The sequence below is a fragment of the Zalophus californianus genome, chromosome 4 (assembly GCF_009762305.2).
Source record: "Zalophus californianus isolate mZalCal1 chromosome 4, mZalCal1.pri.v2, whole genome shotgun sequence".
Taxonomy (NCBI): domain Eukaryota; kingdom Metazoa; phylum Chordata; class Mammalia; order Carnivora; family Otariidae; genus Zalophus; species Zalophus californianus.
Genome location: NC_045598.1, coordinates 45,364,720 through 45,390,494, shown reverse-complemented (window position 1 = coordinate 45,390,494; position 25,775 = coordinate 45,364,720). Strand labels below are relative to the sequence as shown.

At 45.8% G+C, this 25,775-nt stretch overlaps 1 protein-coding gene across 1 annotated transcript in view; it reads left to right on the top strand.

Moving 5' to 3' along the window:
* PLPP3 (phospholipid phosphatase 3) overlaps positions 1-25,775 on the top strand; it is an 83,523-nt gene that overhangs the window by 33,218 nt on the left and 24,530 nt on the right. The window contains exons 2-4 of the mRNA XM_027606840.2: positions 8,688-8,845; positions 23,316-23,596; positions 24,033-24,090. Coding sequence (XP_027462641.1) covers positions 8,688-8,845; positions 23,316-23,596; positions 24,033-24,090 — 497 coding nt within the window. The remainder of the gene's footprint in view (positions 1-8,687; positions 8,846-23,315; positions 23,597-24,032; positions 24,091-25,775) is intronic.

Sequence of the window (25,775 nt, the reverse complement as noted above, 5' to 3'; positions counted from 1 at the left end):
GAGCCATATCGTCTGGATTTTAGTTTGTGTCCTATATACATTTATCCAATATCCATTTGTGAAGCGCTCACTTAGTACTAGGAATTACTCTTTGTGCTGGGCATATAGAGATGAATAAAATATGGACCCTTTTCTGAAGAGACTCTCAGTGTAGGGGACTTACAGAAAAAGGAATAATTGCCATGCTAGAGTATGCTGGATAAATCATACTGGCTTTATAGTTGAACACAGATAGGCTTCAGGTTAGAACGGATATGTAAACTCATACGTGTACTCCTACACATACACACTTGTCTCATGAGGCCATTACCTACCGCGGAGGGCATGGTTGAACCAAGAGTTAGTTATTTCTATTTTTATGGGTTCATCCAAGGACCTCATATTTTCAAGAGCAGTTGGTGGAAAAAGCGAAATGTCTACAGGGGCTGGGTGGGTAACATAAATGACTGACGCAGACCAGGTATAGGAGAATTGACAGTTCGTGCTTAGGGACAGTGACGACTGACCGGCAGCCTGGATGTCAGGGAGACGGTAGGAATGGTGGAGGGCACATACAGCCACAGTTATAGCTGGAACTCTGGACATTGCGTGAGACCTGCTGTCATGAAGTGGTAACAACCGATGCTGAGAAATTTAAGCCGTGGGTGGCCAAACAGAACATCTCTGCGGGTCAGACTCAGTGCTGGGCTGCCAGCGTGTGACCTTTGAGCTAGATTAGCCCATGCAGCTCGGTGCCCTGGTGGCCTTGCATTGCCCACCAGCATAAATTGGTTCTCACAGCGTCTCCGATAGTGCTCCAACTCCTCACTTTTGGCACTGCGTCTGGCTCCAGTCTTGCCTTTGGACTATCTCGAACTTTGGCCCTCCCAGGTGTCTGATGTCCTGCCACTCCCGTGTTGTTTGTCTTACCGCCATGTGAACCTGGTGCTTTGTGTACACCTGAGCAGCATAGCTTGGGTGGGAGTGTGCATGCTGACGAATGTATGTTTCACTCTTTGGGGAAGTGAAAAGAGAATTGTGTATGTTTCATTCTTTGGGAAAATGAAAAGAGAATTTTTTTCACCTTTATAGACTTACCTCCCATTCAGCCTCGTATGATCTTTTGACAGTGTGTGGCAGGGTTCCTGCCACGATATTTCTTCTCTGCATCGGGGTGCCAGGTCCTGCTAACCACTGTCGAAGCCCCTTCTATTTATACAATCCTGAGAAGTCCCTGGAATTAGAGGATTTTATGAGCGTGCTTTTCCCGTGGGATCAGATTGCATTTGGGAAGGAGTTGGCAGGCCCCAGCTGCTTGAGGGAGCTTTTGACTGAACTCCGATCACATCTTATACCTGCTTAAAAGCTTTCGGTGGCTTCCTGTCACATGCAGGAGCAGAAGCTAACATTTATGGAGCCAGGCAATTGGATATTTTATAAACTGTGTCGTCTCAGTCCTCACAATCAACTCTGTACATTGGGAATTATTGTACAAAGTCCTATTGTATATTGATGAAGCCCAGAGAGGTAAAGTGACTTGCCCAAGGTCATATGGTAAGCACAGCAGGTAATAGCAGTAGGATGTAAAATCCTGTCTGCCTGACTCTGGAGTTTATGGATAAATTGGATAAAGTCACTCTGTCAGAGTGGCTAATGTGGCTCAGTGAATCCTTTCTAGGAGAGAGATTTAAGTCTTGAAAGACATATAGGAGTTTGCCAGGGGTACTTTAATCTAAATGTTAAGACATTACTTCATGGGGTTGTTAGGAAGATCAAATGTGATTATGTAAGAGCCATTAAACCCCACGCACACATCAAGATTCTTCTTATGTCCTAGCTCTGGGCGGCCATATTGGAAATAAACACATTTGGGTCATCAGGGAGACTGAGGCAGGAGAGTAGCTGGATCTGTATACATCCATCTCAGCATCATCTAAGGAAGAGCCTTGCTTTTTATCCCTGCTCAAGGTCAGCATACACTTTCCCAGAGCTTTGTAGCTTTGCTAATATCTGCATATAGACCTAGTTCCTATGTGTACTTAGCAAGAAAGGCTAACTGGCCCCATCTCTGAATGAACTTCAAAGGTCTCGGTATTCTATTATATATCCTGGTTACACTGCTCTTATCAACAGTGGTGAAATACAGTCTGACTCTCAATTCTTTGGCTGTATGCTAATAATTATTTTAGAGGATTGTTTTGAGTTACATCAGTTGATGTATCCAGAGCTCCTGGCACATAGAGTAGGTACCCAATGAATGCAAATTTAATCCTTATTTAAAAGAGGGGTCAAAAGAGGAGGGAGGTAACCCAGTTTGACCTGGGATAGAGGAATTGTAAGTGTGTTAGCTCTGGTAGTTGTGTATTATCATGTCTACACAAGAGGGCCGGGGTTCTCTTTGTGAAAAGGTCTGAATCATGCGTTGTTGGCCGGTTTGTTTTTTAAGTCCCTAGTGGCTCTGCTGACAACCCTTTCAAAATCCAACTGAAAAGGCCCAGCTAAGAGTTTTAAGGTGGCCCATGTCATTTTGGAGAATAAAATGTTTTCTCCTTAAGCACTTTCCAATAAGAAAGGCCATCCAAAGTTCTTTTTGACACCCATGATTAGACTAAAGACAGGTGTCCCTTTGTCATGGAACCTGAGACTTTCCAAAGTTGAGAAACTCAGAAATGGTGCAGGATCTTGATATTGTGTGTCCCCAGCACCTAATAGTGCCCCATACTCAGGAACTGTCCTACATGTTTGTGGAATTACACTGAGGACCCTGGACCTGGGCTCAGGAAACCCAGGTACCAGGACTAAATCTGCCACTAATTTCTTAACTTCTAGCACGGAGTTGCTTTCGGTTCTGACAATCTTCTTTTTGTGAAGAAAGGGACTGGACTTTGCAGTTTTGAAGAATGAGCATTTGTCAAAGAAAACCCCTAGACCCAGAATATTGCCTGTTCACACCAGCCAACAGCAAGTGTTTTTCATGGCACCCCGTTTCAAAGGTGAGAAACGCCTTCATAGTAAACTTAGTTTTGTCTCATCTGGATTGTGTCCAGTATAAAAATCTGGACAAATATCGTAAACCAAAGAAAGTTTGCACACTTCTAAGACCAGTAGCAGTTAATTACTTTAAATAGAAACCCTGTCACTTACAAGCAACATAAATATTTGTATTTTGAACCTCTAAGTAGTAGTTGGGTTGACCATTCTGGCCTTAAGTGATTAAAAAAAAAAGCAGTTGGTTGTATTTTAACAGGGAATACATTTATAAAGAAAGGGAGGGTCAGGTCATGGAGTACGAAAACACGAACCAAAAGACAGACAGACCTGGGTTCAAATCCCAGTGATCACCTGACTCATGTGGGAACCCTGGCCATGTTACAAAACTTCTGGCCTCAGCTTTCTGTTGGCTACAAATGAAAATAGTAACATACCTTTTCACAGCTCTTGGGGAAGTTCAGATACATTAATTCCTAATTGGACTCTAAGTTTGAATGAAATCAGAGCCCCACGCCTTCCATTTCTACCATCTGGTCCATATTGGCACCCTTTGCTAGCTTTGCACTTTGGATGAGCTGCTTAAATTTTCGGAGCCTCAGTCTATCATTTGTAAAATGAGCAGAACAGTAGAGTCTTTACTGTACTGATGTCTAAAGTGCTGTTGTGGAGTTCACTGATTGGAGCAGCGAGTCTGCGCTTGATACCCACACAGGGATTCTGCACCGACTCTTCTTCTGTGGGTAGGTGTTTGTTTAATTAGTACAGATCCTGGACTCTGCTTATTTTAAGGTAACTACAGATTGGATGAAGTAGAAAGCCGGACAACTCTGAGAAAGCACTCGAAGGCCTTGGTCTATTGGAGCCATGGGCAGCCCCTCCTTGATGCCCTGAGTTGGATCCTGCCAAAGTGTGGAGATTTCTTACTCTCCCACCCCCACTCTTTCCCTGACGCACAGCACGGGCTTTCTAAAAAGCACTGTGAGAGCAGGAGGCTGTGTTTAATTTTGTGCAAATGTGAAGCTGGGGCTGAAGGGAGCAGGGTTCTGGGGCTGGGTCACTTTGGTAACACTTCCCACATGACTTTATCAATGGGTGGGCCACAAAAACTTATCCTGTGTTTTTTTACACCCCACCCCCCAAACCACCCAACCTGCTCAAGTGTTAGTTTTTCAAAGCCCAAGAAGTTTCAAAGGCCCGAACCCAACACAGGGGCCTTTCTTCATGCTTTGATTTTCTGCCCATTAAGTGTTTGTCAGTGAGTTCGTATTTCGCCTCCTCTGCAGCCTACACAGACCAAGAGGTCCCTGGAGGTATAGGAAGTTAATTGATCCTTGATTAAAAGGAGGAGAAGTGCTTTGAGTTGGGGTCTAAATCACCAGATGGTATGTACACACACACCACACACACACACACACACACACACACTTTTTTGTTTTGCTTTCCAAAACTTATTACCTTTCATTACAGATAAATCTGAAGTCCAGGATATTGGCTTCAGAGTGTTGGTTAAATTAGATACTGAGCCCATGTTTGGTACGTGGTAAATATTCAGTGAATAATCACCCATGCTATTGCCATAGCATCTTTTTCTTCAAAGGCCATAAAATTTGCTGAGCTGTAGCTAATTTATCAATATTCATAGGGGCTTCCTTCTCTGTTTTAAGTGACTCACTGACTTTAGAAAGCACTCAAAAGTCCCCGTGTCTCTGGTAAGTCACTTTAATCCCCTTGAATCTTAGGGTGACTGCATGTATTCATTATATGACTGTTCTCCCGTTAGCCCTTGGGCCACTTGAAGGTCGGGACTTCCGTCAGCACAGTGGCCTGGTCAGTGCTGAGAACATAATAGGCATCCAGGTTTGTCAAATGGCAGACGTTCATGTGGGGTTCCTCAGCATGGTTTGGGCACATAATAGTCGTTCAGTAAATGTTAGCTGTGTTGTATCTGTGTTACTTTCCCTTTCTTCCTTTCATTGTCTACTTGTGTGTCTCTTCCAGCTCTGTAGCCAAATTTAGAATCGTATTCTTGCAATGGCCATCAGTTTTAATGACTGCCTTACTGAAATCCCTACACTACGTTGAGTTTCTTGAGTGTACTTAGTCTCTAGATCCAAAACACCTCCTACTCACATAAGAGTTCCCTCAAGCCTCCCATCCTCCTTGGGCCATCTCTGGTGTTCCTGGTAAAGTAGTCTTGCTAGACCCTCCCTGTACTCCCATATGTCAGTCCTCACGTTTAGAAATACTTTAATGCACTCGTTTTTGTAATTTCCTTAAAATACCGTGAGCCTGTTGAGGGCAGGTACTATGTATGATGTGTTCACCTCAAGATTCCCAGGCACCAGCACTGGGAATTTTTTTTGAAATGAAGGGATTGGGGACTATAGTGGTTGGTAATAAAGACAGTGCCAGTGTTGGAAATGGAGATCCTGCTATGGAAAAGAACAGCCTCTTCCCTGTGTCCTAAAGAGGCAAGGCATCGTGCTCTGTCTCTTGAGGACTAGCTGCCCCGTTGAGAAAATGTTTCTGCTTTTCCCATCAACTGAAGGGAATCTGAGGTTACTCTCTTCTGGAGCAAAGTCAAGACTTGACTGGCATCCCCCCCAATCATACCACAAGTGTGTAGGGGAGACAGAAAAAGCCATTGGGTTTTCTAAATGCCATCTCCATGCCTTTCAAGAAAATAAACAGAACACATTCAGATCCAGCTTCTTGTCTGTTTGTGGTCATCATCCATATAATCAGAACCGGAAACTCCCCGAGCCTTAGGCAAAGGAGGAAGAGAAAGGATTTGGAGTGTTCCCAGGTTAAGAGAGAGCAAAGGAACGGAATAAACAGATTTTCTTTACTAGCCTTCTCTGTGGGATTGCCCCCCCACCACTCGTCCTTTTAACATCTATTGAGTGTCCATAGTGTGCGCCAGATGCCGTGCTGACATTACCCAGTGCTGTTGCTCGATTTCTTTTAACTAAAGCAACTTCCTGTGCTGATTTTATTCCATTACGTCTTCCTCTACTAGATGGTAAGCTCCCTGAGGGCAGGGTTTATGCCGTCTTTGTATTGCTTGTACTTCCGTGCACATAGTGAAGACTGAATAAATATTTGTTGAATAAATGAATGGGTCAGGGTAGTGGCATATTACATCATCTTGGCAATCCCCAGACTAGATCTCGTTCTTCCCATTGCACAGATGAGAAGGGTGTTGGGGAGATGTGAAATAACTCGCTCAAGTAGCAGGGAGCAGAGTTGAGGTCATTAACCCAGTTCTGTCTAACTCCACAGCTCTTTTATATGTGTTTTATTGTCCTTAGAAACATATGTTTTACAGGCCTATCATGTGAACACTATTAAAAATAGAAGCTGGGGCTTAAGAGCGTAGCACAAATGTAAGGCACTCGGGGTCTTTTCCCTTCCTGGGTTTATTAGCAACGCTTTGGCTCCCAGGCACCACAGAGGCTATGGCCGGGCTCAGACGTGGAGCTCAACGTTTTATCACGATGTGTGGAACTTTAAAAGGGGACTATTAATATACTGCTGGCTTCTCAGCTACTTTCCATAGCCAACTTGGCCACATTTCAAAACGTTGAGTAGTAGAATGAAGATGGTTCAGGCCCATATGATAGTTTTTCTCTCCCAGCCCCCCTACTCCCGAAGATCGGCTGCCTACTCTTGTCATTTCTATGCCACTATGCTTACCCACTGCCCCCCCGTTGCCTGCTTCACTCCTTCACAGAGACAGAGTCTCAAGAGCTAATGGTTACTGCCTTCCAGGGCCCCTCTGTGTTTACTTTGAGAAGGTCAGGCACAATGCTGTGGTGTGTTGCTGTTTCTTTCTTTTCAAAGCACCAGTATGAATTTGATAAAGTAAATTGTTGTTCTAGCAGGAAGCAGTTAGGGGTCACAAAATAAATAGCCGTAGAATTCAAATAAATCCAAAGAATAAAACCAAATAAATCCATGTGTGTATGCACAATGATACCTAAATACACTTTTTAGAAAGTGAGCATTTTTATCGCTGCTGGTCTGGACCAAAGTAATTGAAAAATTGTGGAGTTCATGGTACATTTTTTTTTAAGAGGCGGTCTGGGGCTGCGAGCAACGTGACGTGAATTTAATTCCTTTTTGAGAAACATGAAAATGGAATTTTATCTTTTAAACAACCGCTTATCTTGGGATTTTTCAGCTAATGAAATTCACAGTTGGATGAAACCAATTTGCAAAGTTAAATTAGGGGATTCGGGCATTTGGGGGTAGACTGAGAAACTCTGAATGAGCAAAATATTCTTAGTCTCTGTTCTCTTCGCTTGAAGATGAACGACGGGTGCTTACATTGATGATTTAATGTGACCGCTTCGGGTTGTTGGAAGATTCAATGCAAAAATGGGTATAAAGTACCTTCCACATTGCTGGCTGTTAACAAGATATTTTTCTTGGTCTTCCCCAGTCCTAACACTTAGCGGCTCACCTTTGACTTTGTGAAGTGGCATGGCAGCTCGCTGTTGAACTTGGGTGGTAGGGGAAGAAGAGGTCTTCCAGTCTGAGAGAAGAGTATGAACCAAAACATGGTCTTTGTGTACTGTCTCCTTGGAGGCCGTGTCCAGGAGGGCAGCAGACCATGAATCAAGAGAGAGGAGGTCCAGGACACAGGGAACCCCAGAGGTCAGACTTAGGGACTTATCTTGTCCTGTGCAATGGGGAGCCATTGAAGAGACTTAAGCAAGGCAGTGACATACTCGTGGTCAGGAAGTGAACTGGTAGATATGTGTGAGAGACAGTGAAGGCCGGGAGACCGATGTGGAGGCCATTGCAATGATCAGACAGGAGATACTGTAGGCCTTCGCTTTTTGCTGTATGTTATGAGGAGCTTTTCCTGGCAGGTGATGGAATCCATTTGCCATGACCTTTAAGAGAACGGCATCTGAGCTAACACCGATAAACTGGCAGCAGCTGCGAGGGTGGCCTGGCGCTCCCAGATGCCCTTGGGCTCTGCTCCAGGGCTACAGGCGGCAGGGCCCCACTGAGCTTGCGTAAGTCTTGTTAGTGACTCTTCAGTGGAAGAAAGAGGTTGAAAAGGGCACCACTGAGCAGCTACTATGTACCAGGCACCACGCTAGAAGTTCTGTGGGCTTCGTTCTCCCCTCCTCGTCCACACAACTCATTTGTGAGGAAACTGAGGCGCAGGAAGACAGAATTAGAACCAAAGGCCACGTTGCTAGGGAGTGGTGGATCTGAGATTCAGATTCAGGTTCTGTGACTCCAAGGTTCCCTGCTCCAAGCAGCAGAGCCTTGGGATGAGCTTCTCCAAGGGGGAATGGTGACGGCTGACGCACTTGGAGAACGAGACGTCATTAGCCTTGAGGCTCTGTTGGTCATTATTACAAATTGGGCCTAACTTTAGCAAGGTGTTGTGTGCAGGGGCAAGGCTCCTGCCCCAGCTCTTCTGCTGCCTCCCACGGTGCTCTTGGACAAGACAAGAGGGTCATTCTGTGCTCCTGTTGGGGGTGACCAGGAAGGAAGGGCATGCGTGTCCTGAGTGCTCTCTGTGGTCCCGATGTCGCTACAAATGCAAGGAATTACTATCCCTGTCAATGCTGTTACTCAGGGTGGTCTTTGCTGTCGGTCAGTGCTTGTCTGACCTCCTTTTGTTGATGTTTTCCCTTTCTCTCTCTTTCTCTCTTTTTTTTTCCTGGTCCCTGTGGTGGCTCCATCTTGAGCAGCTGGCCTGCCCTTCCTCATCATTGAGACAAGCACCATCAAGCCTTACCACCGAGGGTTTTACTGCAATGATGAGAGCATCAAGTATCCCGTGAAAACCAGTGAGACGATAAACGATGCCGTGCTCTGCGCCGTGGGGATTGTCATCGCCATCCTCGCGGTAAGCGTCCGGGCCACCGTGCTCAACCCTGCTCACCGCCCCTGGATCCCATTTCAGAATATCTGAGCCAGCGCAGTGGGCAGATCAAGTAGAATTTGATTTGATTAATACTATTTACTTCATGTGGTTAATACTATTTCTAAAAGTATTTTCCAGGGCACCTGGGTGGCTCAGTCGGTTAAGCATCTGCCTTCGGCTCAGGTCATGATCCCGGGGTCCTGGGATCGAGTCCCGGACGGGGGAGGTGGGGTGGGAGTGGTCCTTGCTCAGCAGGGAGCCTGCTTCTCCCTCTGCCTGTCCCTCCCCCAGCTTGTGTTCTTTCTCTCTGACAAATATATAAAATCTTAAAAAAAAGTATTTTCAAATACTAAATATATATGTATATACATATACACCAGAAGTATAATCTATATATGCACGTATATACTAAAAGTATCATGAAAGTACTCAAAGTCCCCCTTAAAATACTTTGCCTGCATGATCCTCACAACCATCTGGTGAAGTCTAGATACTGTTCTTATCTTTATTCTACAAGTTAAGAAACTGAGGTCTGCAGGAGTAAAAATAATTTGCTCAAGTTCACTTGGAACGGCAGAGTTATGATTTGAACCCAGGTGCCCCTTAGCTCAGAGTCTGAGCTCTGAGCCATGATGCTGAGCCCCAGAAGAGGGGGAGGGGATGCCATCAGATGTCACAGGCATTTTCTGGGTTGTCTTCACACCATGGCTGTGCTGCTGGAACAGTGGTCATGCCACTGGTGTTCTCTGGCATATCATTCACTTCTCACATCCAGGTGGCAAAGTGAAGATAAAATGGGACTTGGAATTGAGAGACCGAGGTTCTAGAGCTGGCACTCTGCTGACAAGCTGTACATTCTTAAAACCAGGAATGACCATCTTGCTTCATACTATTACGATGAAGAGTAAGAGAGGTCATGAATATTGAAATACTTTGCAAACTCTCAATTGCTGAACAGGTTACTCACGTGCAAGTATAAATATATAGATCTTCCCTTAAAGGGTGAAGTCCTCATTGAGGATGCAAAAATGTACCACAGACTTTGGGACCAACTCCAGAATTATTTTGAGCAATGGTCACCTCGTGGCAATTGGAGTCTGGCCACCCTGTTTTAGATGTGCCCATTTGGGGCAGGGGTGGGGAGAGTAATCCGGTGGTAACCCGACGGTAATCCGGTCTTGTAATTTGTGAGTCCTACATTTTCACAGCTGTCCGTGCTCCACCTGCAGAATTTTCTGTTTGTTCTCTGCCCTTGAACCCCAGCCATGTGGGCATAAGGGACAGGCGTCCTGTCCACCAAGGTCATAAATTCTTCCTCTCAGATCCTTGAGTCATGTTTATATTAGCCAGAACCTGGAAGCTTATCTTTGACCTGTATTAGAAGCCAAGAAGGAAGGAAGCTAAAGCTAAGAATACTACAGGCAAGTTAAGTTCTAATATCCCCATTATACAAATGGAAAACCAGAAGCTCAAAAGGGGTTAAATGATATGCTCAAAGTCTACAGCAAATAAAAATTGGGGCTCAAGCCTATCCCTAGCTTATTTGATAGCCCTCTTTCCATTTTGCAGACTTGATTTCAAACTGAGAGTGACTGTCCTATCCAAATTAACTGCTCAAGGGATAGGCAGTTGGCTACTCTTGCCTATTCTGGATCAAATGCAAGCTGCTGATGGTACTGAACCACACTTCATGAAGTTTTTCTTTTGACTTCCCCACTCTGGGGGTTGGTTGTAAACTTTGAGACCCCTCTTTGTTTTTTAATAACATCGTAAACCAGGCACACAATCAACAGTTTGAAATTGGGAAGGGGGATGGGGACTAGTAGAATTCTTTCCAACCTTTAAAATAAAAACAGTCCATTTGGCAACTCTAGTAGTTTCTTAAAGGTGGACTGAGGATCTTTGTGTTCAGAAACTGAGAGATATAAAATCTAATTTTATTATTTGCTCCAAATTGACAGTGTAGGGTGAGTTCTGTAGGAAGAATGGCTTTTCGTGGAAAGGAAGTTTGTCACGGAAGGCAAAGAGTTGTACAGTATCTTGTACTAAGGTTTGAACAGGTGTTTTTGACACTTGGAGGATCAGTTAATTGAGTGCTTCTAGGAAGCCGACTATAGCCCAGGAGTGGTTAAGATAAGAATAGCACGGGGACGGGGTGTCACGTGCCCTTTGCTCTCTCCGCATGCAGTTAACGTGGGCTTGCGTGGTGGGGCAGCTCCCCGGCCCGGTGCAGTGGACAGTGGCACTCCTCAGAGGCACGTGAACCCGGCGAACCGCCGCTCCCTGCAGTGCAGCCCTCATTTTCCTCATCTGTGTCTGCATTCACTCATGGGGTCGGCTTTGAGACTCAAATGCCATTGTTCGAGGGAACGGACTTTGTTGCGCTGGGTTAGATGGACACAGGGTGCTAAAGAAGCTTCTCTGAGGGCTGCCCCTCTCTCCGGTGCTTCCTTCCTCAAGCAAAACTCCTGCTCAGCAGCTCTTGCCCTGCTGTTGGCCAAGACCAGCCCCTTCTTCCTCTTGAAATGCTAGCATTTCTGAGAAAGATCTGCTTCAAGGAGTTTAGTTTGACTTGCTTTTCTCCTCATGTCATGTTGGTGTTTTAATTAAAGTGCTCCTTGACCTCTCAGGTTTCCTTGAAACAGGCAGTCACGTGCCACGGCCTTGGATATAGGATGAGCAAGAGCATTGCTTCTTTATCCCATACGGTGTCAACAGAAGAGGTTTGGAGAGTGCTTTCCTATAGTTCCAAAGGGGGAAAAAAAAAGCAAGAAAATACCACAATAATTGGTGTCCTTTGTTAGGGGCTGTTATGTGCCACAGAAACCTGTGAACCATGTTTAAGCATTTCATCCTTGCAGAAGCCCCAACAGCTAGGTAATCTTAAAGATCTCCATTTAGCATAGGGGTTGAAGGTACGAGCACATCTGAACTCCTGCTGTGGAATGTGTAGCAAGCTAATTAACCCCGGTGAGCTTCAGTAGGCTCGTCTATTAAATGGACATGATGTATGTAAAGTAACTCAGTGCTTGGCACCTATAGTATACTCAATAAATGTTAACTGTTTTCTTTGTAGATGAGGAAACAGTCAAAAAGTGGTGAAGTGACTTTGCCGAGACCTCATGTCTAATAAGCATAGAATCCGGGAAGGAGCTCCAGCCTTGGGACCCATCCTGTCTCCCACTCTTCCCTTGTAGTTAATTCATTAAAACCCAGATCTCTGGACTCGCCCTCCAGTGCTCTTTGCAGGAGGACTTTACCTCCGGGTCCAGCTACCCCTGCACTTCAGCTGGAGGCATATGTGAGATGTGGGCTCATCATGAGTTCTGCTTACCCACTTACCTGCCATTAAGTACTAGAGTCCTCATGGAAACAAGCTGAAGCAGAGACCTCAGAGGAAAAATGAATAATTCACTTTAGTATACTCAATTCTGGAAAAGCTATATATGGCCTAAATTAACAACAACAACACATTTCCCCCTTTCCCATTATGACTGGTCGTAGAGCCTGGCTGGCTCCCTCCAGGATCTGCTTCTGATCAAGGGGCGTGAATGACAGTCAGGGAGGGTGGAGGGGGACCCAGGGCTGGAAATCTAATCATCCTGCAACCTGCTGCTCGGGGCTTTCTCCTGCCGACCTTGAGTTTGTTTAAAACAACAAGAGAAGCCTTGACTGATTTGGATGCCCTCGCTCCAGTTTGAGTGTCCCCACAACAAAGGAGTGGGGGGCCGGTGCGGTTTTAGAGTGTGATGTGGACATGCAGATCATCAGCAGTTATAGAGAAAGCAGACACCTTTTTATGGCAGGAGATATGGAAAAATCTAGTCGTTTTGACTTCTTTTTCAGATGTATCTCAGATTCTGGAATTATAGCATAATAGGAATTCTTTCCAAATCCACAAAGCAGTGGTTCCTATCCCTGCCTTGTAAAGGTTTAATGACTCTAGCAGCAGTGAGATTAGGAGCAAAAACAGTAAAGTATCACCCCCTACCTAGCCTCCTCTCAGTTTGCCTTGCTCTACACTGTGAAGAGTATTATGGGCGAAGATTTTAATATGGAAAAAATGCTCAGGATTCATTTCAAATAAACATGGGCTCAGTGCTTGAAAGTGGTTTGTATAGATTCTTAATATCTAGGAGTTGAAGCATGGATGAGTCATGGGTGCATCCCCTTCTCCCTCTGGCCATATAAATTCTACTTTTGCTCACAGATCCTGTTGAATGTGACTTCTGTAATAATATTCCTCACTGGAGAAGAAGCTTAGACTTTGGCATCATCTGGTTTAGGTTCGCGTCCTAACTTTTGTGCTTATTCATTATCAGACCCCTTTGGAAAAGAACTATACCTTCCTTTTCTGTAAATTGGTAATAGTAGTTCACCAACTCCGTAGGTTTTTTCTGGAGGTCAAATCAAGTGACATTATGCGTGTCGTCAGCGAGAATCATCCTTTTCATTTCTGTAGTGTCCTACGGTTAACCAAGTGCACATTATGTGCACATTCCCTGATTTGCACCTGGTGGTGGTCCTGGGAGGTGGATTGTTACAGCTAAGGCAACTGGGGATCAAGAATATTCAGTGACTTTCCCATAACTAATTAGTGGCAGGGCCAGACCAGGGGTCCTCTGATTCAAAGGCACCTTTTTCTTTCCTTTCTTTTTTTTCTTTTTTCCTAAATAATGGCACCACTGCTGCTTTGTAAAGCCTGCCTGCCTGCCCTCCCCAGGTACTTCTCAGGCACCCCCAAAGGTAGCAGGTGCTGGGGACCCAGTGGTATACCTCTGCCCTAGTTGCATCTCAGACAGACAAATGGCACCTTCCATACTTCTGTCCTAGTAATATGATCTGTGTCCGGGTCTTGTCTCCCCAGCTAGATAACAGGTTCCTAGCAGGCCGAGACCAGGCCTTCCCTCTTGCCCATGGTAGGTACTAAATAAACCCCCGGCAGACATCTCTCTCTCCAGGAAACATTCCTTGGTTGCCTCCTCCCCCACCTTTCAAAGGTCCCAGAGATTCCCTGGGCTGGCCTCTGACTTTGCAGTTACTGTGTGGAACTGTCCTGTGTGTTTACTTGTTTATTTTTCAGTTACCCATGAGCTGCAACAGGATATTAAGTGACTGCAACAGGTACAGGGACCGGCCTGGTCTGGTTTTGAATTGCTCGTGCAGGGCACAGACTGCGGTGCTCAGTATGTGTTTGTAGAAATCAAAAGCCATATATTTTGGGCAGCAAATCAAAAGCATTAGGCCAGGAGATGTCAGAGGACCTATGCAGCAGGGAAGAGTATCCCATCTGCTTCCCTAAAATCTTAAATACAGCCCATGATGCACATGGGAACATGCTCCATAGGACACGCAGATTTCTCACTGGAGAGACAAGAAGAAGAGCTTAATACCTCCAAGACTTGTTTATTCAGGATCGGGCTTCAGTGTGCCCACATCTGGACTTCATTACTTCCTCCCCACCCCCCAGCCCCCTTTATCTGAGAGACCACTGCCAAGAAAACAAGGTTCCCCAAGATTGCCTCCTCATTAAAGGTTAGGGCAAGTTTTCAACTCTGAAAACAGTGAAGTCGGGCTGGCCCAGCGGTGCCTTGGTAGGAGACCGGGTCCTCCAGTTTACAATCCACTACATCTGTGCAATTACCAGACCACCCACGGAGAGTGGCCACATGAATCCTTCAGCTGGGTCGTTCCCTGATCAGATGGCTACAGAGTTCTTCTGAGACCTTCTTATCCCCGAGGGGCTGGTGGGATGGGGCATCTATTTGCCATTTATGGCAAATCTATCTATATGCCAGACACAGGCATTGGGATTAGGATTTAGTTTGTACACACACACACACACACACACACACACACACACACACACACACCCCACATCTAGCCCCTGGCAGAAGTGAGAGTTGCAGCAGTTCTTCCTTCGTTCTGTGTAGCTCTTAGGGGTTAATGACTATTTGGAAAATGTATCCAGTATGAAAGTGGTTTTTAATTAATCCATTTTAAGTGATAATGCTCTGGAGGCTGAGAAATCCATTCTGTGAGTCAGTGGGTATATGTTAGGGAATGGGGTGGAGAATCTGATAACATTTACAAGCTATCCAATGGTGAGGGGACTCATGCCTTATCTTAAATCATCTTCAACAATTAGATGAGGTACGTCTTAATTACCCTCTTTTACAAATAAGGCAGGGTATGAGGCTGCTGGTGCACGGTTACTCTGTTTAGTGAATGAGGGAGCAGGAATTAAAACCCAGGTCTCTCTGGCTTCAAAGCCCAGTGTTTGAACTGCTATTTATGGAAGACCTACTCTTTGCTAGGTGCTATGCAGAGTTCCCTTTATTCCATGAGCTATAAAAATGTGTAGTTCCTGGGCTTGCTTGGAGAGCTCAACATATGGAGGAAGGTAACACACGTAGACCACTGGGCAGATGACTGCCTAAGATTCTAAGACCGACGGTGTGCAGTAGTGTTTTGTATAAAGTGGTTTTTGCAGAAGGCAGTAGCCTGCTGTAGGTGGATGCTTGGTGAGACCTCCCTTAGAACAAGCAGGTATTGTGGGAGACACCTCTGCCTGCAGCTGGTGTACAAGATGCAGATGCTACCCCCAGGAGTCGATGGTCTAAAGGGGAAGCAGGGCAAGGAGAAGACCGACTGCACTCTTACTCTCAGGGAGACTGAGGAGTTGGTCAGAGAACCTGAGGGGAGCCAGAGAGTGCCAGAGCACTCTCTGCTGGTGGTGGGCCCCAGAGCTGAGAGCTTCAAGGACAAAAGAGGCCAAAGGCGGTAGATGGTATGAGGGATAAGTAAAGTGCTGCTATGGGAATTCAGAGGAAGATCACTTATTTTCATTGCTGAAGATTCCATCATCATTGCCATTATCATCGTCCATGGAGCACTAGACCCACTTAATTATGACAGTGGCTCTGGAGCTCTTCATACTGGCATCGTCCCCTTTTTACACATAAGAAAACTGAGAATTAGAGTGCTCAGTCGTCCAAGACCCCTAAGTTAGAAGAGCCAGAACTCTAACCCCATCTGCAAGTTGACACTGGAGCTCTCCTTTGAAGGGCAGGTGGGACTTTCATCAGAGAGCCTGGCCTTCCAGGCAGAAGGGATTGCTTCAGGGATGAGAACCTCAAACAATGGAGTGTTTTCGGGAAATGTAAAACAAACCTGTTTGGCTGGAGAAATAGGGTATCAGGGAGTAGATAGAGATAAGGTAGAAAAAGAGCACAGTGAGATTGTGAAAGGCCTTGAATGTCAAGGAGTTTTTTACCCGAATTAATGGGCTAGAGACTGATGAAAGTATTTGAAGCTAGCTTTGTCAGTTTTGCAGCCAAGGTGAGGATGAGGCCCGGACCATGGTAGAGACAACGCAAGGGGAAGAGAGAGGAAGAGATGGATGGGAGACAGCTTGCAGAAGCAGGATGACCAGAGTCGGATGACAGTGGTTATTAAGGACGCGAGGTCTGCAGGGTCATGTCTTTGCACCACCTGTATGGTGGTGACTTGGACAGAGGTGAAGGGAAGAGCAGTGAGGTTTGGGATGGAAGTTGGAATGAGTGTGATCATATGGTTGGCATGTGCATGTCATCGGTGATAGGTAGTTGGGGGATGTGGCAGAAGATTGGAATAAGGGGTTCACTGAAATGAGAGAGAGAGAGAGAGAGAGAGAGAGAGATGTCCTTTGGGTGGTCATCTTCCCAGAGGTAATAATTCAAACTGGGTTGAATTGAAGCAGCAGAGATCACAGCAGAAAGGCATGGCTTCAGCCCAGGAAGACCCACATTGATCTGGTAGAACCCTGAACGGGGGAGCCACTGGAAGGAGAAAGGTGTTTGAGAAATAGGAAGAAAAGCACCGTGGTGTGATACTCAGAAAGTTCAGGGAATTTGGTGTCAAAACAGAGTAAGAGATGGGCAGCAGGCAGTGCTACAGAAAACCCATTCAGGAGCCCCTTGACGGACAGGCAGGGCTGTCATCTAGGAGACCCGTGGCTCTGAGTCCCCGACCTTTAGGAAAATGATGCTTCATGCTTCAGACTGCCTTCTTCATAAAGCGTATGAGCTTCGGGCAACCACCACTGATTTCAGCCATAACTAGCTTCTGCGGCCTCTCTGCTGTCTGTACTCTAGCTATTGGAGTTTTGACTGACCCTCAGGGCCCAGAAACTCCATTGGTGGCCTTGCACAGAGCTCTCTCCTCCTTGCCTTTCCCCGTCTGCCCCCATCTGCAGGGCGCTGATCCCCTGCCAAGAGGCTGAAGACAACCAAGTGGGAGAAGAAACGAAGATTAAATTTCTCATCAATTCTTTCTAGTCATTAAAGATACTGCATCTTGTTGTACTAGCTAGAGCATCCAGCTTCAGAGAAAATACAGCTATACTCCTGGCTCCATCCTTAGAAGCAGGACCCAGATACATTTTTCCTTTCACTTGGGACTGAGAAAAATGATTCCCCCTTCTTTATTGTCCATCATCCAGGGTTTGTTGAATGAATGAGTCTGTTCTGGATGGAAAGAAGTTCATTAATATGCATAACTGAGATGTGAAAGAACAGCTTGGCACTCTGTGGCTAGCAGGGACTGAGGTATGCAAGTGCCTGATGAGTACGTGACCTTACCAGGTGCTCTAGGAGCAACCGTCTCCCTGGAAACGCAGATCCTGCTGCCTGCCAGGACTTGGCAGAGAGAGTCGGCTTCATGCCATGGGACAAGGCACAGGGACTGGAGTGGGGTCCACACTGCAGCAACAGCCCTGCCCTCGCCGAATTTCTGATCAAGGCTGATTCAGCGGCCTCTCTGGCCTTCCCCATACTGACTTATAAAGTGGTGACAATAATTTAGTAATTCCTAGGGTGTTGTGAGAAGCAGATAACGCAGTGGATGTGAAAATGCTTTGTAAGTTGTAAAGTGCTACGCAAATATTATTATTCAAGCAGATCAGAAAATAGGGAAGTTTGTCCTTCGAGCTCAGCAATCTCTCGAAGAGGAATTGTTGGGACGCTGTGCAAAAGTCTTAACTTTTCTTGGGATCATTTATAGAGGGGAATGTGACAAATGACATAAACAGTACCGTAGGCCTTCTCTTGCTGCCTGGGGTTTAGATTTCTCTTCTGCTTTGTTCCCCTAAGAAAGACATCCTGTAGATACAATGGTCAAAACCAACGTATCCATACACATATTTTCTGGTCCTACTCTGGAGGGGTGGTACTTCCAAACTCTTCGATTTGGAATGTTCTTTTCCAAGGAACTTTTGGAAGGATCTTAGAAAAGATATATTCTACAAGTGTGTGTTCATTTTTTGTTTCCTCCTCTCTAAGGGAAAGAGAAAAAAATTAACTTTTGGAGGGGTCTTCTGCTGGGGACCAGGCATTTGGCATACCACCTCCTTGCATCCCTTGGCAATCCCACCAGGTGGATGGTATTCATCTTATTTTTATCGATGAGGAGACCTAAGCCCAGAGAGGTGAAGCCACTTGCCTAAGGTAAGAGATGGGATTCAGACTGAGGTTTTTCTAGTTCCAAAATCAGTGCCTCTTTGACCACCCCGTGCTCTCTCCTTTCCAAAAAGTCAAGGATCTCCGAATTTCCTCCCCAGAACACTTTGATATTTGTGAACATGTGAGCAGTGGAGCTCTTTGACACCAGAAAGGATAGGCAGAGAAGGGCTCTCTTGGAGATGGGGACAAACCGTTACCGTTCTCAGGCAAGGAATGATCCCTTTCTGTCCCCTTGGAGCTTAATTGCAATGCTTTCCCACTTTATTAGTTTCCAGATTTCTGTGCCAAGTGCTTTAAAAGGCAGGTCAGGGAGAATTCTCTGCTGCCTGGCAGCTTGCCATTTGCCCCAGAATCTGTTGCTCGCTCGCTTGCTCGCTCACTCGCTCGCTCGAAAGGGATCAACATTGAAGGCATTCTTCTGGGTAGTGAAATTTACATATCACAACCTTGCTGACTGTAGCAGAAATGAGGGCTGGGGGGGAGGGGGGGCAGGAGTCCTGGGTAGGGCCCGAGCCTTTGCAGGGGGAGAGAAGAGCTGATTTTATTACCCAGGAATAAAAACATTGTGAGTAATGAATAAGGTCCGAAAGCAGTAAATCTGGAACTCCGCCGTTAGGTGTGTAATGTGTCAGAGAACAATTTAAACCTTCGCCTCTTCCGCAGAGGTGAGGTATTCGGGCCGCCTCTCACAGCCCGAATCTCATTCAATGGTCTTTTAAGGGTTAGGATTACAAGAAGCCAAGTCCGGCTGGTTCATAATGATGATTTATGGCTGTGTTGCCGACTCCCCGACCCTTCTGTACAAGGGGATAGAGAAAATACATAATTTGTTGCTCATTAACTGCGAGATCTGTCAGGGCTGCCCCAGAAGCCATGTGGTCCTGGAGTCATGTGTCTGCTAAATGGCTTCAGCCTGGCCCTGTCCTTGAAAATACGCAATTGCTGTTCTGCGGTGGAAATCGTTTTTAATAACGATAGAAATACAGCTGATCCCCAATTTATGATGGTTTGAGTTACGATCTTTCAACTTTACGACGGTGTGCAAGCAATATGCATTCAGTAGAAGCCATACTTTGATTTTCAATTTTGATTTTTTTTTTCGTGGGCTAAGGATCCACAGTACGTGCTTTCTCGTGATGCTGGGCAGCAGCAGTGAGCCGCACCTCCCAGTCAAGCCGTGCGATCGCGAGGGTAAACAGCCTTTCTGTACCCACACAACCATTCTCTTTTTCACCTTCAGTGCAGTATTCAATAAATTACCTGCGCTATTGTACACTTAATGCTTTATGGTAGTTGATCGTGCCCAACTGTAAGATAATGTCCGTGTTCGGAGCGTGTTTAAGGTAGGCTAGGTGAAGCTATGATGTTCAGGAGGTTAAGCGTATTCAGTGCATCTTTCACTTAAGATATTTTCCACTTAGGATGCGTTTATCAGGATGTAACCCCACCGTAAGTCGAGGAAGATCTGTAACAAAAAATTCTGTCGATATAGTCTGTTGTGTGTCTTTGAACTATCTGGGCTCTACTTCGGCTCTGTCACTTAGAAGCCTCAATTCCTTCAGCTAAGTGCCTGTCCCTCAGTGCCTTACCATCCTCAGCTGTACAATGGGTATAAGTTCTTCACAGAGTCACAGATCAAATGAAACTGTAAATTACGAAAGAAATGTACAAGGTTACTGCTGTTAATAGCTTTGTTATTAGGAATTTGAGATGCCATGATATTTTAGTCTAAAGGTTTTCGGGTTACTTGAATTTTTTAAAAAGTTGAGCTTTATTTCTGCTATTTACTATTGGCCGTCTTTACCTCTTTCCCCTCCTGTGAGAGCAGGAAGCATTTTAACTGGCAGTTTGCTGGGTGCAGGCCTGTGACACTGAAACCAAAGTTTTAAGAATGAAGGGATGTTAGAGCTGAAAGGTGTCCTTGAGTTGTAATCCAAACCTTTCTCCCTGAAGTGGCCGAAGCAGAGAGGTGACTCACCTGAGATTAATCAGTAAATTCATGTACGAGATGCTGGTTGGCAGTGAAATGCCACGTGTTCTTTTTCAGCATCAAAGAGGAAGTCAGGCTCAAGCCAAGTCAGTTTAGAGTTTCTTAATTTGTGGCCGTGACACATCAAGGGACTCAGGAACCATCCAAGGGCAGGGACTGTGCATGGGGCCTTGGTTCTGTCCTGTAGCCGTGGCATCATCTCTGAGGAAGTACTGTCCTCTGCTTTTGCTTATTACCTTTGCTTGGTGGGGAGGCCAGTGGTGGACGTAGCACAGGAGAGTTGAAAATGAATGTCATTGCAATTATGAAGTGATAAATTACAGGGTTGAGCGCCCTCATTTTGCAAATGGAGACACTGGCTTATCTCAGATTCACTCAGTGAGTAGGGACTTGAACCCTGGCCACTGCCTCCGAGTGGAGTGGCTGTGTCCCTGCCTCCAAAGTCATGTGAGCATGATTTATAAATAAAGAAGAAAGAGCATGATGGTGGTAGTGAACATCTGGAACTTGTTAGCCTGTAAGGTTACACAGGGTAAAAGTATAAACAGGTTCAAAGGGGAATTAGACCAGCAATGGTAGGAAAGAATGCTGGGTGGGGAGCTAGAACACCTGGGTCCAATCTTTCCTTGTGAGTTAATTTGGACCTCAGTTTCTTCCATGTATAATGGACCCTTTCATTTCTGACGTGCTATGCTTCTCAGGTTTTAATCTCTGCAACATGTTATCAAAGGGCTTTTGGCAATATTTAGAGGATATTTCCAGTTTTGTAATAAAACAACTATGAAGACTACGGTCCTGCTTTCATTCATTCATTCATTCATTCATTCATTCATTCAACCAGTAATGTCTGAGCACATCTGTGAGATCAGGTGCTCTCCCAGAGAATGGCTAAGCCAGGACTGCGCTGGACTGGTCTTTGACCATCTCTCTGTAACGTAGAATCACACTCAGTGCAATCTGGGAACCAAAGCGTGGCTCTTAGAAATGATCAAGTATTTATAAACACAGAATCGCTGTATACACGTTAGCAGTGCTGGTGGCTGTTCTCACTCCCACACCTGCTGGTCCCTGGGCATCCCCCCGCTGCACTTGGGAGCCCTTGAGAACTTGGACCAGACCCCATGCCTTGACCCCTTCCCCAGCTATAAAACAATATAGCTTTGAAAAGGAGTGCCCGGATATGTCCGTCTATTACTTCCCTCACGGTTGGGAACATGATCTGCGCTCCCTGAAAGAGCAAGTGTGGCTCATCACCCTGCCCTGTGAGAAACTGTAAAAGGAGCTCTGTGGTACGTGATGAGTTGACTGTTGCTGTCCCTGGACTGTGGTTGCCATCAGGAAGTGGCCAGGGCTGTGTGATGGAGTTAAGACAAGGGCAGCAGGCTGTGTGGTTGGGCGTGACCAGAGCCCTCTGCCGTGTAGGCATCACGGGCAGTGGCCTTATGGAGAACAAGCTGGACCCCTGGTCTTACTGTAAAACCGGGCAGTTTGGGTTGAGCTGCTTCCCCTGTCTGAGCTTCAGCCACACCTGTCTCATGGCTGTTGTCAGGATTTCATGAAATAAAGCCTATAGGAGCGATCCCCGATATGCAGTGGGTAAACAGTAACTGGTGGCTTTTCTTTTCCCAGACTTGAGAAGCCTCCCCTAAGTGTTAGGAGTGAACACGGTAGGATGGGGGAAGGGTGTGAAAGCCGAGACTCACTGGCTATCCTCTAGGATTGAGGAGATGGGAGACAATGGCTGCAGACTTGGAAATTTGCAAACACCAAAGGGCATGATGTTACAAGTTCCTTGGTTTGTAGGCCAGTGTTCTCATCACAGCATTCTTCTCAGAAGGAAAAACGAAAGAATCACTTTATGTGACCCAGGTCATTTCTCATCCATGTTACCAGATTTAAACCAACGACTTGGCAAGGGCGTGTGCAGCCTCCTTTCATGGAGAAGGAAACCAGAGCTTGGAGAGGTTGTCATGGCTAAGCGACACCAGGCAGGTGGCAGAGCCGGGACTCAAACCCAAGACATGGTCTTGGGCATTCACCTTCCTATAGAAACCCCTACCATGGCTCAGTGTTGACACAAGGCTGGTGATCCCTGACTCTGAAGCCCAGTATCCTGAGATTGGCTCAGATCCTCTGACGTTCTGGCCACCAAGCCTTAACCATGTCCTTGATTGTTCATCTAATCTTTTTTCCTATATCTGGGTCTTTATTTGTCTCTTTCTTTGTTAAAAATAATACATATAACTGTTATATATAACATACATATATATATATTTTTAAAGATTTTATTTATTAGAGAGAGAGAGAGAGAGAGCACAAGCAGGGAGAGTGGGAGAGGGAGAAGCAGGCTCCCCGCCAAGCAGGGAGCCTGACACGGGACTCGATCCCAGGACCCTGAGATCATGACCCGAGCCGCAACCAACTGAGCCACCCAGGAGCCCCAACGTATATATATATTTTTTTAAATATTATATGTTTATGTATAAATATTTTTGATTGTATATTTTTGTTTTTACAAAGTTACCATATGGCCATGTGGGACTTTTTCAAAAAGGGAAAAATGGCCATGTTAGCAGTCCTGTATTTCCTCCCATGCATATTTCTGTCCATATATTTCTCAAATAGAAAATTGAGATTTTCTTTTTTTTTTTTAAGATTTTATTTGAGAGACAGAGTGAGCGTGTACATGAGGGGGAGGGGCAGAGGGAGAGGGAGAAGCAGGCCCCCTGCTGAGGAGGGAGTCAATTTGGGGCTCAATCCCAGGACTCTGGAATTATGACCTGAGCCAAAGGCAGATGCTTAACCAACTGAGCCACCCAGGCGTGCCGCAAATTGAGATTTTCTATATTATAGCCTGCCATTATATAGTGAACATTCTCTTATGTCACTAAATATCCTTTACCACCTCCGCTTGGATGACAGGCCTCGATACTGCCTAATTCCCCTGTTGGTTTCCTTTCAGATCATCACTGGGGAGTTCTACCGTATCTATTACCTGAAGGAGAAGTCCCGGTCAACGATTCAAAACCCCTATGTGGCTGCCCTCTATAAGCAGGTGGGCTGCTTCCTCTTCGGCTGTGCCATCAGCCAGTCCTTCACAGACATTGCCAAAGTCTCCATAGGGCGCCTGCGTCCTCACTTCCTGAGTGTCTGCAACGCTGATTTCAGCCAGATCAACTGCTCCGAGGGCTACATTGAAAACTACAAATGCAGAGGTGACGACAGCAAAGTCCAGGAGGCCAGGTGAGTCACCGCCTACCATGGCCACAGTGTGCACGCTCCGGATACAGGCAGTTCAGGGAACACTACATGAGGTGCCAAGCTCAGTGCTGAGCTTTGGTTTCAAGGGGTGAATAAGGCATAGTCCCCATTCTTAAGGAACTCAGGGTCAAATGATTTAGATACATAGATAAATAAGCAGTTACGGTAGAACACTGGTAAGTCCATCCATCCATCCATCCATCCATCCATCCATCCATCCATCCATTCTTTTGCTTACTCACGCATCCACGGGTGCCTGCTAGGTTCTAGACAGTGTGTCCAAAGCATGACAAATGATGCAAAACCACACAAGATAGTGCTGCTGTCAAGGTCACAGTCTAGGGAGGGAAGACAGACAGGCAAATAAGTGTCAGGAGTGTGAATATGGCCCTTACATGGCCCTCTCTTGCTCTTGCAGGAAGTCCTTCTTCTCTGGCCACGCCTCCTTCTCCATGTACACTATGCTGTATTTGGTGGTAAGTACCTTCCTTCTGATTCCAAGCCCCAGCTTAAGTCTCTTCTGTGCAGAAAGCCCTTGGGATGGTTAGGGATAGACTTCATTGTGAAATCCTTGAAAGAGAAGTTAGCTAGAAAAATGAGGTTCTGTTTTGAGCTCTGCCATAGCATCAGTGAGAAGTTGTTTTATTTTCTAGGTGTTTCCCATCTTTCAAATAAAATTAATATTTATCGTGGCTGTTTGATAAGGATTGTGCACCCATTTTGAAGTTAAAAAGTGACAAAGACACTCATTATCACGCTTTATGGTAACAAGCCCTGTTTTCTGAACATCAGTTTAACTCAGTTGACCCTTCCAGGCACCCTAGGTTAGAAGTAATATTATCTCTTTTGTGGGAAGGGATTACTAAGTAAGGCTCGGAGAGTTCAAGTGAACTGTCAGAATTTACACGGACACTAGCACTATTGCTCACATCTAAGCCCGGTCATCAAATTCCTTGTGGTGTTCGCCATGCCAGCCCTCCTCCATTCCCTACTGAGGGAAAGGCTTTAAAAATTATCATTATCTGATAACTTAGAGTGATTTCAAGTGTGACAGAAAAATTCTGCCTCCGTGAGCACACGTGATCTCATAATAACATGGTGAGGCACGACACGTGTATCCCTGCTGCTGGGATCCAGAGACCAAAGCCCCGGGAGTCTAAGCAGTGTGATGGGGGTCGGGGGGGGGTCCCTCAGCTAGTGGTGGGGCCATGATCTGAACCCCTGTGTCACCCCTCCCATGGCCATGTCTGTTCTGACTTCCTAAAGGCGCTGGGACAGTGTAGATCCACCTCTCCAGCTGCAGCACAGAGGGCGGCTGGTCTGTTTCTCTTTGTGAGTTACATACGGTCCCCTGCCTTTCCTCTCCCCTTGAATGAGGTCCCTGTGCCAAGGCACTTCCTGCTTTCGGCCCCTTTGATGAAGAGCAAGAAGGCGCAGAGAGGTCAGACGTAGCTCAGGGGATCGTAAGCTGTTTGCAGAGAGAACGTTTTGATTTTGACTTACTTAAAAAACATAATTAGGATTTGGAAAAACTAGCAGAAGGGTTTTGTTTTGTTTTGTTTTCCCTTGCAGTCCTTTCCAAGCCCGGAGGCCTCCGGGCTTCCCATTACCTGGGATCCAGAGCTGAAAGGTGGGCTCTGAAAAGCCTCAAGCGGGGATTTTATTTATTCACAAATCGCGTGCCCCTCCCTTCTTCGTTTGTTGTTATTGTTTTGCTTTTGCTTTGCTTTTAGAAAGCTAATTTAACGAAGATACTTAGTTTCCTATTTCATTTTTTTATAGTTTACCTGGGTCTGGAAGCAATTTTACAAATGTGATTTCGGTGTTTTGCAAAGGTGCTTGGAGGAGTGGGTCTGTGTTCATTTTTCTCCCATTCCTTCATTTTCCAAGAGAAGAATACTGGGTAATTTTGAAACCCACTCTGTGCACTGTATGCTCTACAGCCGCCAAAAAGATAAAGGTGCTGACCTGTTTCTGGTGCCTTCTGTGTACCAGGCAGGCACTGGGGCAAGTTCACACCACAGCATTTGGTTCTCTCAGTAACTCGATGAGATGCATTTTGATTACCTCGTTTTCAGCTGGAAACCAACCAACCAACCCGAATCTTAAGAATTTTGGTAATAAAAGTTCCATCTCCTGTAAAAGGGAGAAAATGGATTTG